This window comes from Maniola jurtina, chromosome 18 (assembly GCF_905333055.1).
Source record: "Maniola jurtina chromosome 18, ilManJurt1.1, whole genome shotgun sequence".
Lineage (NCBI taxonomy): Eukaryota > Metazoa > Arthropoda > Insecta > Lepidoptera > Nymphalidae > Maniola > Maniola jurtina.
Window position 1 is genome coordinate 6,947,549 of NC_060046.1, and position 14,072 is coordinate 6,961,620.

General features: G+C 34.9%; 1 protein-coding gene across 3 annotated transcripts in view; it reads left to right on the forward strand.

The window, feature by feature from the left end:
- The window catches only part of LOC123874586 (gonadotropin-releasing hormone receptor), a 71,954-nt gene extending 65,170 nt beyond the window's left edge, over positions 1 to 6,784 (forward strand). For all 3 annotated transcript variants that reach the window (XM_045920067.1, XM_045920066.1, XM_045920068.1), the window contains exon 6: positions 6,452 to 6,784. In XM_045920067.1, coding sequence (XP_045776023.1) covers positions 6,452 to 6,581 — 130 coding nt within the window. In that variant the 3' untranslated portion in view covers positions 6,582 to 6,784. The remainder of the gene's footprint in view (positions 1 to 6,451) is intronic.
- The last annotated feature ends 7,288 nt before the right edge of the window (positions 6,785 to 14,072 follow it).

Consider the following 14,072-nt stretch of genomic DNA (forward strand, 5'->3'; position numbering starts at 1 on the left):
TCAATAGTAATAAAAAAACTATATATGTTACTCTATACAGTAACACCTTTTCTGACGAATATAATAACTACTTTCAAACTTAGTACTCTGCGAAAGTGTGTGTCCGTCTGACTGTCACCTTTTCACAACGCAACTACTGAGGTCTATATAAAAAGCTTGCATCCTGAAGATGAGTTATTTTTAATCTCAGAAAATCATAGAAATTCCACAACGTTTTTAAAAACTTAAATCCAGATGAAGCTGCAGCTGTCATCCAGTATTTTACACACTTGTGTGCATTCGAATAAAACTTTTCTGTTTCGAATCTGGAGTGCTAGAAACTAGACTAGACACGATAGGTACCTAATCCTCGTGACGATTCAACACTTACAGCATAGTTTGAACTAGGACACGAGACTAAGTTCAAACTTAAGCTCATAGTTGGAAGTAAATTATGATATAAATGACCTGAAATAAAAGTTCGTTTGAGATCAAGCATACATACATCGATACATTTTTAAATATCCAAATAATAATAATAATAATTGATTTATCTCCATTTGCCCAGCAGAATCGGCTGATCACTTCATGGGAATTTCTTATTGGTCTACGCTACTTATTCTTTTTTTAATGTTTTTAATGCATGATCTAGAATAATTATGATCTGCGTCATTTTATATTCCGAAAGCCCTTTAACAGGGCTCTCTCCGTCACTCGTTTCATACAATCGTAGTTCCAATTTCATTTGGATTTGAAATTGGAACTACGATTGTATGAAACGAGTGACGGAGAGAGCCCTCTTAATGAACAAAGTAGGCCTTGTTCAAGTCACGTTCATTTTAGTTGTCCTATTCAAACAAAACAAATGAATTTCTAATTCATATACCAAGCAAAGTCTATCATCCACTGCCTTGGCAATAAATTATGTTTCTAATTTGTGGAAGTGCCTCAAAAGGTGCCGTAGACACATTTTGATATTTCATAATGTATGCTCGCTCCATTCATTTGTCTTTTACCTTTTCCTAAAGGATAGTAAGGGATTTCATTTAAAGCCTTGTTTCATTTTCTATTCATCCCTACCTGCCTGTGAACATAAGTATTTAGGATTAGAGGTCATTTATATTACGCATATATAATATTGGAAAGGAAAATACATTTTGAAATAGAGAGATTTATTCAAATAAAATTTTATAATTGCTTTTGGATCATCAATTATGAATGTATCACTTATTCGGAATGCTCTTCTTACCAAGAAAAACCAGCATCTATATCTCTATATCTATCATAATATATTATATGGGTATACATATATTATATACCCATGTTATCAAAAATACGAAAGTGTGTTGGTTTGTTCATTTGTTCTTCAATAATACCACAATGGAGGAACAGATTGACGTGATTTTTTGGATGGACATAGTTAAAGTCCTGGGGAGTGACATAAACTTCTTTCATGCCGGAAAATCAAAGAGTTCCCAAGGGATTTTTAAAAACTTAAATCCACGCGATGAAATCGCGGGCATCAGCTAGTTTTATTAGGTAGGTACGTTGAAGCTTACACCCATTCCCACAAATGACTTTTGGTCGTCCTTTATTTATTGGAGGAAAATAAAGCCTACAAAAATATGATTTATCTGAATGAATCAATAGCGGTAAATTCATTGTTTCCACTTTTTTATTATTTTTAGGGTTCCGTACATCAAAAGGAAAAACGGAACCCTTATAGGATCACTTTGTTGTCTGTCTGTCTGTCCGTCCGCCCGTCCGTGCATCCGTCGTGTCTGTCAAGAAAACCTATAGGATACTTCCCGTTGATAAATTTGGCAGGTAGGTAGGTCTTATAGCACAAGTAAAGGAATAAATCCGAAAACCGTGAATTTGTGGCTACATTAAAACAACACAACAAAAAAAATTTAAAATATGTTTTAATTTTAAAAGTAAGATAACTATACCAAGTGGGTTATCATTTGAAAGGGCTTTATCTGTATATTCTAAAACAGATTTAGATTTGTTTTTATACAATAGCTTTTGATTTATCGTGCAAAATGTGGAAAAATTTCCCGAGTACAGAACCCTCGGCGCGAGTCTGACTCGCACTTTCTTTACCTGAAAACACAAAAAAAAAATGTTGCGTATCAAATTGGAAGTCCAGTCAACAAGAAATATAACCAAACCTTCCAATTTTTTAAATAACACCAATATTTTTCTTTCTCGAGATTATTTCTTTACCTTTGTCCTATTGTCTCGAATTATTATTTGTTGAAAGTTATTTTATTTTCTTGATGATCACACTATCACACTAATATTATAAAGGTGAAAGTTTGTATGTGTGTGTGTGTGTGAGTGTGTGTGTATGTTTGTTACTCCTTCACGCAAAAACTACTGGATGGATTTGGCTGAAATTTGGAATGGAGATAGATAATATCCTGGATTAGCACATAGGCTACTTTTTATCCCGGAAAATCAAAGAATTCCCACAGGATTTTGAAAAACCTAAATCCACGCGGGCGAAGTCGCGGGCATCGGCTAGTAATTAATAAATAATATTATGATTCTACTCAAAGTTTGGTTTGCGTACTTGCGTCTGACTTACCGCGGTTACTTAGTTTCAAACTGCTGAAGGAATATATTACATATTACTTTCAGACTGTTTAAAACTTTAAATGAGTACCCAATATTCGTTTAATCTTACGACCACACGTAGATCTTCTTTGATTATTTATTAATATGCTCACAAGTTATGACGTTAATTAAAATTTATGGTAAATGCATTATAGACTAACACTGAATTTTTATAGAGTATCGAGTTGTTTATTTCCAAGCAAGGAATTCCAAATTTTCAGTATATTATCTGTTACGAAGTTCACAGCTTTTATCGTCAATTTTATTCAGAGCTTTCACCTGTTATATTTAATAAGTGGCTATAATCTTAAAGCAACACCTACCCAATTCAAGTCAAAGTTGCAAATAATTATAGTCATGAAACGTTTATTTTTTTACATTTAACAGGGCTCTCTCCGTCACTCGCTTCATATACAATCGTAGTTCCAATTTCATTTGAAAATTAAGCAACCAAAGTCCATGAAATTTTGCAGACATATTCTAGAAATTATATCTGTGTCTGTGGTGTTTTAGATTTTTCTAACCAGAAACCAGAGACATAGATATTAGTTTCTAGAATATGTCTGCAAAATTTCATGGACTTTGGTTGCTTAATATTCAAATGAAATTGGAACTACGTTTGTATGAAGAGAGTGACGGAGAGACCCCTCTTAACTTTGAGAAGCAATAAAAGGCAATTAAGTAGAGTACTAAAACTTTCAAAAGTGTCATTTGGAAAGCATGTACGGAGTCCAGTCCTCAAAAGTTTTTAAAACTAGTCGGATGCGACGCAGACAGGTTTAAGTATTTTTAATCTAAAGTTGAAAACTCGCTTCAAACCCTCTTGAACGCCGCTCCAACGATGGCTAAACATTTTCTGACTTGTATTAGTATTAAGATAATAAGTACTTACTTATTATTTGATTCCATAACGACCACGTTAACAATAATAAAGCCAGAAAAATTCTAAATTTCATAATTTGCTCCCTTAGAAAACACACGAAAAAGAACGAAAGACGTGTATGTTGTAAACAAGGACTGTGCGAAGGAGTTCTCAGTTCTCACTGCTAGTGGTACATACAATATGATAGTTGCTCGGCATCGCTGCATAAGAGCGGTTTTAGATTAGCGTTTCTTGCACGTATAAGCTCGTTTTTAACCGACTTCGAAAAAAGGAGGAGGTTCTCAATTCATCGGTATCTTTTTTTTTTTTGTACGTACCTCCATAGGTACAATATTTCTTCTGCAACGCGCATATCATTTGTCTGCGCATGATGAATGAGCGCGTACATGCGCGTTCAATTTACTGAAGTGCGAAATGTAGCGCGTATCCCAAAACGAGCGCAGAAAAAACGCTAATCAGTAATCACCCTAAGGATTTTTCTATAAAACACACTGATGCAACTACAAATTGTTGTCTCGCGTGCTGTTTATTTCATAAATTTATTTCATCAGACTAGATGTAATGGTTGAAAATGCATTTAGCACGTTGGGATGTGCATTGTTAGTTTACACATCGTATCGTATGCAGTAAGTGTAACGACCATTCGTGCAGTTGAATCATTAAGTAGGTGCCTACTCAACCGATTAAAATCACCGCTGCTATCATCATTTCTGCGAGTCAAAGCCATAGCCATAGTATTGGATGCACTTAGTGCTCCGTTGTCATAACGTAAACAAATCGAATTCACGTGATTTCACACGTATTGGATGGATTTATTTATAATTATTATCGTACGTACCAATACATTTGAAATAATATGCAATCATTTTTCATTATGCCCCGTAGTAGCTGCTAGGTACAAAGCAATAAACTTTATGTGAAAAATCTCAATGAACTTTTGTCACATATTCCTGGACATTGTCTTTTTCGGTGTAGGTTAACATTACAATAAATATTTTTATAGTGTAGAACTGCTTGTTTGTTGACAATATTGATCACATCAGATTTCATTGATGACAACAGACCGCGTAACTTTGAAACCGAATATTTTAAGGGAAATCTGGAAAACCACAGGCATAGATATTAGTTCTCGGAACGTTTCTACAAAATTCCAGTGAGTTGGTTTCATACTCAATGGAATGATTCCAATGAGAGACGAACTACGTTTGTATGGAGCGAGTGACGGGGAGACCCCTCAGCAATGAAGAAATACGACTATATAGAAAGAACGTACAATATCTCATTCAAATGTCAGTTGTAGGTATATTGGAAATTGATTGGTCAAGGCCCCATCTTCTAGAGAATTAGTTTCCATCCCTGAGCGGTTTTTGGTCATCCAATTAATTTCGCTCTCACAATTAATCGACAGAAAATAATTAATAATAACCTTTTAGTTAGGCCGAGTAATTAAGAGACGATCGTTTTGCGATGTTATAATAATAATATACTTAAGATGGGTCTCTCCGTCACTCGCTCCATACAAACGTAGTCCCAATTTCATTTGAATATTAAGCAACCAAAGTCCATGAACTTTTGCAAACATATTCTAGAAACTAATATCTATGCCTGTGGTTTTCTAGATTTCTGTTAAAATAATCGGTTTCTAAGTTACGCGGTCTTAAAAATTCACATACAAATCTTTGAGCCCCTTTAATTTAAACACTACATATTTTTAGAAAAATCTAAAACACCGCAGACACAGATATTAGTTTTTAGTATATGTTTATAAACTTTCATGGACTTTGGTTGCTTAATATTCAAATGAAATTGGAACTACGATTGTATGGAGTAAGTGACGGAGAGAGCCCTGTTAACTAATATTTTCTTAGTAAGAAGGTAGGCCTACCCTAGACCTTATCAAGAATTTGCAAATGGTGCAGTCTAGATTAGATTTGGACGAGTTAAGATAATAATCAGTATTTTCTTAGGTATGTTAGTTTTATCCATTAAGCAGGTTAAAGGTGCCGATATTATTGAAACCTTATACTTAACATTCGTTTAATATTAAACAATATGATGTCGAAGATTTCAGGTACTGTTACCTACTTGACAAAATGGGATATTTACCTAGTCAATACAAATAAATATCCCGTGATAGAATTCACTGAGATGTGAAATCACATTTTCCGGATTTTAGCGCGCTCTGTAATCTATTTCTTACGGTTTTACAGAAGTTTCCCTAGCGCGCACCCCAGCACTCACCATACAAACGTAGTTTGGTTCTCATTTGAATATTAACCAATCAAACTCAGTGAAACTACTAATATCCATGTTAAATTGTTATGATATAGATTAGATGTTAGATTTCCGTAAAAGATCTGGTTTTAAAGTAACAGTAAAAAGATTTGTAGGTAAATCCTTGGGCCAGCCTAACTTTGAAACTAATCATCATCATCATCAACAACAACCGATAGACGTCCACTGCTGAGCATAGGACTCTTGTAGGGATTTCCACACGCCACGGTCTAGCGCCGCCTGAATACAGCGGCTCTCTGCGACCTCGGTGAACGAAAACTAAAACGTTTTAACGGAAATCTGGCAAACTATAAACACATATTGTTTCTATAAAATATATCTACAAAATTTTATTTACTTTGATTGCTTAGTGCCTATTTAAATGAGGATCAAACTACGTTTAGTAGGAGTGTAAAAGTAAAGTAAAAGTAAAATATTCTTTATTGTACACCAACAAGACAGTAATATATAAATAACAATAAAGATTTATGTACAAAAGGCGGCCTTATCGCTAAAATAGCGATCTCTTCCAGGCAACCTTAGGGCGAGGAGATAATAAAAATTAAAGAAAGTGGAAGGGGTGTACTAATAAAATAAAGTAAATAAACATAATGTATATATAAAATTTAAAATAAATAATTAAGTAATTATTTAAGTGTACTGCAAATTAACTCCTCTTAAATATTTTCGCAGGGAATCTGGTGGTCATCATGCATCCATACTTCGCCGTGGAGACCACACCTCGTCAGTGAGACTGACAACCATCAGGTCACTCAGGTCATCGGCCAAGTATTCCAATGGACAGAATATGAATTTATTGTAACCTATAAGTAATATAGGGGTCAATCCTCCTACAATTATTGCCGAAGAATCTTGTTAGTGTGATATAAAAGCTAGTCATTATCATAATAATTTAATATAGTGAGTGTAATAAGAAAAAGAAAATATACTTAGAATACGGACTTACATAGACTATGTTTTATACAATACTTTCCATGAACGTAAATGCGTACTTAAGTGTAAGTAGGTAAACCAAATTATTTTAAATAGAACTATATACCTATTTAAAAGATTAATGTAATCTTTCTAATGGACTAAGAGTCAGCGAGGGCCAGAGCTTCGTTTTTTATAAAAGCTAAAAGTTTCTCTGCCTATTGTCTCCATTATATGGAGGGTCGATCCGCGACTATGAAGTTTGAATCATGGTGGCTTTGGAAGATAACAGGTAATAAAAGTGTAAAAAAATCTTACGTCAAAGTATAAAATCTAATTTTGTAGCATGTATTGCCAGATATTTAGTGTCATGGCAACCCCCTGCCAGACGCCCTAAAAAAGTTTAAGGGTGACTGGCAGAGAGTTGCCACGATATTCAATGTCTGATAATGCATGACGTGATTTCTAATACTATGCCAAAGAAATTATAAAAAAAAGACTTTACACTTTGACGTAAGATTTTTTACACCTTTATTTCCTGTTATCTCTCTAAGCCACCATGATCCAAACTTCATACTCTCTGATAAAACAACGAAGGTCTGGCCCTCATTGGCTCTCTCTCTAAGAATCTAATATCAATTGAATATTCTCTCTGTACACAGATTTTATTGTAAGCATAGCAAACAAAACGTACCTACTTGGGAATGAAAATCAGTATTTTTTATGTTTTGCTAAACTGATCGTTAGGTTATTTTATGTATATTGTATTTGTGGTCAATTAATAAGCATACAATTATAATAGTAGAATAGTCATTCTGTACGCTAGTTTAACGCCACACTGTTATGTCAATTGCCACTCAAATTCAATCACTATTGAGTCAGTACTCAGTAGACGTGTGTCTTCTAAACTGTGCCCACCAGCAATACAACTTGCAGTTTCCTGGCTGTGGGTATTTAAACAGTGCAAGCGACGTGATTCGGCAGAGCTGACTTCTGTAACTTTTATTGCTGGTAGACCCTTGGAATATAGTTGGGTATCCACTATATTCACAAACTTGTACCTATATCATTCTGTATCTCACTTCGTGCTACATTACAGCAGCCTAAGCATAATTTGATATTTGAGAAGTTACCAGAGTGCTACAGGTTTTTTTAAAACGTAGTGGATTTCCAGCTTTGCTGTGATGCTTTGTAGGTGTATGTATACCTATAATCGATACTATAGCATACTGTAATATATAATACACGAAAATGTGTTTGTCTGTTAACTTTTCATGGCCCATACATTCAACCAATAGTATGTAGCTTGTATCCAAGGGAGCTATTGGCTACTTTTGGTTTTGTAAAATGGAAGAGTTCCCACGGGATTGTTAGAAAACCTTAATCCATGTGGGGGAAGTTGCGGGCCAACCAACCAAGTACCTACTTGGTTACCAAGTAGGTAGATGATCTACCTACTTGGTACAGAAATAGCTGGCGTCCTGAAGTCGCAGGCATCATTCACTAGTTAATATTATATACTTACCTAAATTACGCAATACAGATTTATGTGTGGTGCAGTGGTTTATTTGTAAAGCTGAAACTAGTGATTACGTAAGTGCTTCACTTTAATGACAAATACTTGATGTAAGCGGGAAAATGATTATGGGCGTATCACTAAAATGAATATTGCAAACTAAAGCCCAAAAACAATAATGAATTGGTTACATTTGCAGGCTAAATTGAAATCTCTCATCTAGAAATCTCCCATTCAGTGATTTTGCTCTTTTAGATTTCAAATATACATATACCTAATCGAAATTCGTAATAATACGAGTCCGTAATTAAGTAAGGATTGTTTGTTTATTTGTCATTTATTTAATCCATACTTAATATTATAAATGCGAAAGTGTGTCTGTTTGTCTGTCTACTACATTTTCACGGCCCAACCGCAGAACCGATTTTAATGAAATTTGGCACAGACTTGGGATACATCCCGGGGAAGGACATAGGCTACTTTTTACCCCGGAAAATCAAAGAGTTCCTACGGGATTTAAAAAAATCGAAATCCATGCGGGCGAAGCCGCGGGTATCCCATAATGATATATAATTCAGTTTATTGAGAAATATTCACTACAGCAATGATCATGAATGAAAGACCACTTCTATCTTTAGAAAGTTAGTTCTTGGACCCGGTCCCTTTGGTATGCATATAATGCATAATATACCAAAACTACAATACCAACTATTTATCTTACTTGCATTCTTGTGAATAAACTATTATTTCGTATTTATTTTTATTTAAATGTATCTGATAATAGTCGTTAAAAACAGAGTTTAAATTTTTTTGGTTTTTTTTTTTTTCATTTTAGTCGATTATACGTGGTAGGATCTGGGAGTATATTCAAACAAAACCTCACATTAGGTGAGGGGTTAAGATCATCAGCACTGAATACGAAGAGTTGAATATAAAATTTTACCCTCAAAGAATCAAGGGATAAAACATTACTTAAAAAGCTCTGTTTAGAAAAATTCTCGAGTATTGAAGATTTACTTCAATTATTTACGGTCTCTCTTGCTCAATAGATACGTATTTTTACGTATAATGTTTTTTGTGAATGTGAAACAAGAGTTTTTTTCGCTCTGTATTGTAAATATTGGAAATAAAATGTTAAGAAGGCTTTTTGAGTTTTATTTTAGCTTTAATTGAACAAATATTTGCTAAACATTGGTTTTGTAATATTTACTTCACATACAAAGCTATGGCTCAAAGCACATTGGGAGAGAATTAAAAGGACGCACCACGTTCGAGTCTTTTCCTAAATAAGTAAACTAAAGTTACATATATTCTCTAATAAACTAAACTTACAATGAGTGACGTAAAACAAATTATAAAGACGCACGAAAACGAGGGCTCATTGATAGCTGTCATTATTTTTTAGGGTGCCATACCTCAAAAGGAAAAACGGAACCCTTATAGGATCACTCTGTTGTCTGTCTGTCTGTTTATCTGTCCGTCTGTCTGTCCGTCCGTCCGTCCGTCCGTGAAATTTGGCGGGTAGGTAGGTATTATAGCACAAGTAGATACAGGAATAAATCTGAAAACTGCGAATTTGTGGTTACATCATTAAAAAAAAAATTAAAATGTGTTTCAATTTTCAAAGTAAGATAACTATACCAAGTGGGGTATCATATGAAATGGCTTTGCCTGTACATTCTAAATCAGGTTTTTATTTATTTTTATGATTTATCGTGCAAAATGTTGGAAAAAATACCCTCCGTGCACGAAACCCTCAGTGCGCGAGTCTGATTCGCACCTGACCGGTTTTTTAAAATTTGTTTCTGACATAATATCACAATATTACGTATTAGAAACAAAGTTTAATTTAGTTTGTGAAAGTTTAGAAATACGCGTCGCGTCGCTTCAACTCTTCCACAATATTCCTTGAGCCTAATGGTGTATGTGGTTACGATTCGAGTGTTCTTTAAACACGTGTAACTTCTATTATTGTATTCGCTGAAACTGGGTGTTCGGTTAGTTATATTACCTTTACACGTGATTAATATGAATTATATAGCGAGAAAAGTTTCAATTAGTTAAGAGAAACTTATCCTAATACGCTCTAAACAAATGTAGTTTGGTTCGTATTAATCGAATATTAACCAATCAGGCTCAATAAAATTCTCTAAACACGTTTCAGAAATTAATGTTTGTGTCTGTGGTCTTCAAGGTATGTGAAAAAGGATTGTTTTAGGCCTCATTCGCACGAGAGGTTTTTTAACGTCCGTTAAAAAAGCGTTCAAATTAAACACATGTATTCCCAAGTATCTGTTCACACGTCAACGCTTTATTAATGAAATCTACCATTGAGTTTGATTTAAACAAACTACGTTTGTATGAAGAGCGGTGGGGAACGCGTTAGGGAAACTTTTCTTAAGTAAACGATTCGAGCATCTTTATAAACTAACTAAAGGCAAAGTAAAATAAAACTATTGGAGTTAAAACTTTTTGTTCATGAAAAAAGGCACACAAATTGAAACTCATATTTCAGTCCAAATAGACTTTTATTTCATCTTGACGGAGTGGCTTTGGTACACTTTTATATAAAACATTACTAGCTTATGCCAACGACTTCGTCCGCGTGGACTACACAAATTTGAAACCCCCTCTTTACCCCCTTAGGGGCTGAATTTTCAATAATCCTTTCTTAGTGGATGTCTAATAATATGTCCCGACCCAAAAAGAAGGGTGTTATAAGTTTGACGTGTGTATCTGTGTATCTGTCTGTGGCATCGTAGCTCCTAAACGAATGAACCAATTTTAATTTAGTTTTTTTTGTTTGAAAGGTGGCTTGATCGAGAGTGTTCTTAGCTCCAATCGTAGGAAATCGGTTTAACCGTTTGAAAGTTATCAGCTTTTTCCGGTTTTCTTATAGAGGTTTTCGTGTCGAGGTTTTTTAAATTTTGAGTTATAGTTAAGTGCGATGATAGATGAGTCAGTCAGTCAGTCACCTTTTCCTCTTATATAATTCATTTACAGCCCATAGTAATGAATATTATTTTTTTTCTTTTTGTAATATTGTGTTAACCGCGTGAGTTTTTTATTCACGAAATATAATACTCTTACTATTCTAAAAATCTTCTAGAAATACTTACTCTTTTTTTAATCGACTTCAAAAAAAGAGGAGGTTCTCAATTCGTCGGAATCTTTTTTTTTAATGTCTACTAAAACTTCTCCGTCAGTAATAATTACTATTTTTTGCCTTATTTAAGCAAACCTGAATACTCATTACTAGGCAATTGTCTGAGCAAACTTTGGAGACTACCCACATACGAAGATAATATTTGTGTTCTCCTTCAAAGTTCCGAAGAAATAGGTAGGTGGGGAAAACTCTCTTGAACGATTTCCAAAGATGAAGATTGTCGAAGAGTGCGCAAAGAAAATTTTAGGTAGGTATCTTGATATTGAGAAATCTATTAGATATATCGTTGTGATAACTATACCTATATCTAAAAATCTGTCAAGTGCGAATCACACTCGTACGCGAAGGGTTCTGTACCATCGAATAAAGAATAACTTTTTTTTTAATTCGTACGGTGGCCCTTTAAAATTTTTTTTTGTTATAGCGGCAATAGAAATACACCATCTGTGAAAATTTCAACTCTCTACGTTTTTACGGTTCCTGATGGGTTCATGATATCGGAGGCTCAGTAATAGGACTGAGGAATAGTTTTTAGGGTTCCGTACCCGAAGGGTCCCGTTGGCAACCTTTCGGGTACAGAAACCTAAAAAAGTAACCAGCCTAAGGTAGGTATAGGTCAAACCGCTAAGTCTAGAAACTAGAAATTTTGCTTGTAGATTTTCTCTAATATTCTCTATGATCTATCTTTATCTCTATCTATCGCACTGCATTATTATCAGAAAAATTATGTAGGGTCTCTCCGTCACTCGCTCCATACAAACGAAGTTCCAATTTCATTTGAATATTAAGCAACCAAAGACTTTGGTTGCTTAATATTCAAATGAAATTGGAACTACGATTGTATGGAATAAGTGACGGAAAGAGCCCTGTTAATGGAAGGGCAATAAAGATTACGAGACAGAACGATAAGCTTTTAATTCGTTTTATGGGATTTCTGAAAGGCACTTGCGTTTATGGCAGGTACTTGGTTGTATGTTAGAGCATTCAATATTAAGAGGGCTCTCTCCGTCACTCGTTTCATACAATCGTAGTTCCAATTTCATTTGAATATTATGCAACCAAAGTCCATGAAATTTTGCAGACATATTCTAGAAACTAATATCTATGTCTGTGGTTTTCCAGATTTCTGTTAAAATATTCGGTTTCAAAGTTACGCGGTCTTTAAAATTTACATACAAATCTTTGAGCCCCTGTAATTTTAAAACTACATATTTTTAGAAAAATCTAAAACACCACAGACACAGATATTAGTTTCTAGAATATGTCTGCAAAATTTCATGGACTTTGGTTGCTTAATATTCAAATGAAATTGGAACTACGATTGTATGAAACGAGTGGAAACGAGTGACGGAGAGAGCCCTGTTAAAAGTAGAACTTTCTTCTATAAATAATATTTATATCTACACTAGACTAAGTGTAGATATAAATATTATACGCACTGATTGAAGACCTTAAGACTAAGGTATTCAATCAGTGCGTCCTACCTGTGATGACGTATAGAGCAGAAACGTGGACACTGACAGTTGGCCTCGTCCACAAACTAAAGGTCGCTCAGCGCGCTATGGAGCGAGCTATGTTGGGTATTACTCTCAGGGATAAAATCCGGAACGAGGAAATTCGCAGAAGAACAAAAGCGACCGACATAGCTCAAAGGATTAGCAAGCTGAAGTGGCAATGGGCAGGCCATATCTGTCGTAGAACCGACGACGGCCGAAGGGGCAGACGTGTTCTGGAGTGGAGACCGCATACGGGTAAGCGCAGTGTGAGACGACCTCCTGCCCGTTGGACCGATGACCTGAAGAAGGTGGCGGGGAGCGGGTGGATGAGGAAGGCGGAGGACCGTGTTTGGTGGCGCGCTCTTGGAAAGGCCTATGTCCAGCAGTGGACGCATACAGGCTGATGGATGGATGGATGGATATCTACACTAATATTATAAGTAAGGTAAAGTTGTAAGTTTGTTTGTAGGAAGTAATCTCTGGAACTACTGAACCGATTTTGAAAATTCTTTAACCAATAGGAAGTTACATCCTCTCTGATTGACATAGGCTATATTTTACTTTCTAGCACCGGTGCGAAGCCGGAGCAGGTCGTTAGTTATACATAATATAAGTAATATATAGATAGGCTGTAAAGTTTTAATGGGACCTATATTTGTAAGGTCTTTACATTAATTTTTTTTTCCTTACCATAAAGCTCCATTGGTAACTTTATTCCTACTACGATCTAGCCTATGGGCTAATAAGTAATTTTATTCTAGCTTAAACTTCTACTTATGAATAATTTCTAAATCTAATTTCAGTCCAATAACTGTCCTTAGTTTATTCTAATATGCTTACGGTCCACTATGTTATTGCGACCTAGATAAAAATAAAGTAGCACAAACACTATTACACAATCACTGCATTTATGCACTTTTTAACACTAGTTCGAACGGCTTGGTTCTTTTGAGTCTTCTTTTTATGTCCAAGTTATCTAGAAGCTTCACACTAATGAAAAACTTTACATTAATGAAAAACTCTTACGTCGTAGTCAGTCTACAACATAACTTATGGGACCTTCAACTTAGTGTGTTTTCATAAACTTCGAAAGCGTTAGCGAGGATTTATAACCGCAACCTGGAAATATAAGTACATCAAAACATTATGTCACTCATGCGTAACAGCGTCTTATGGTTGGAATCACATTCAACTTAGTTGAAC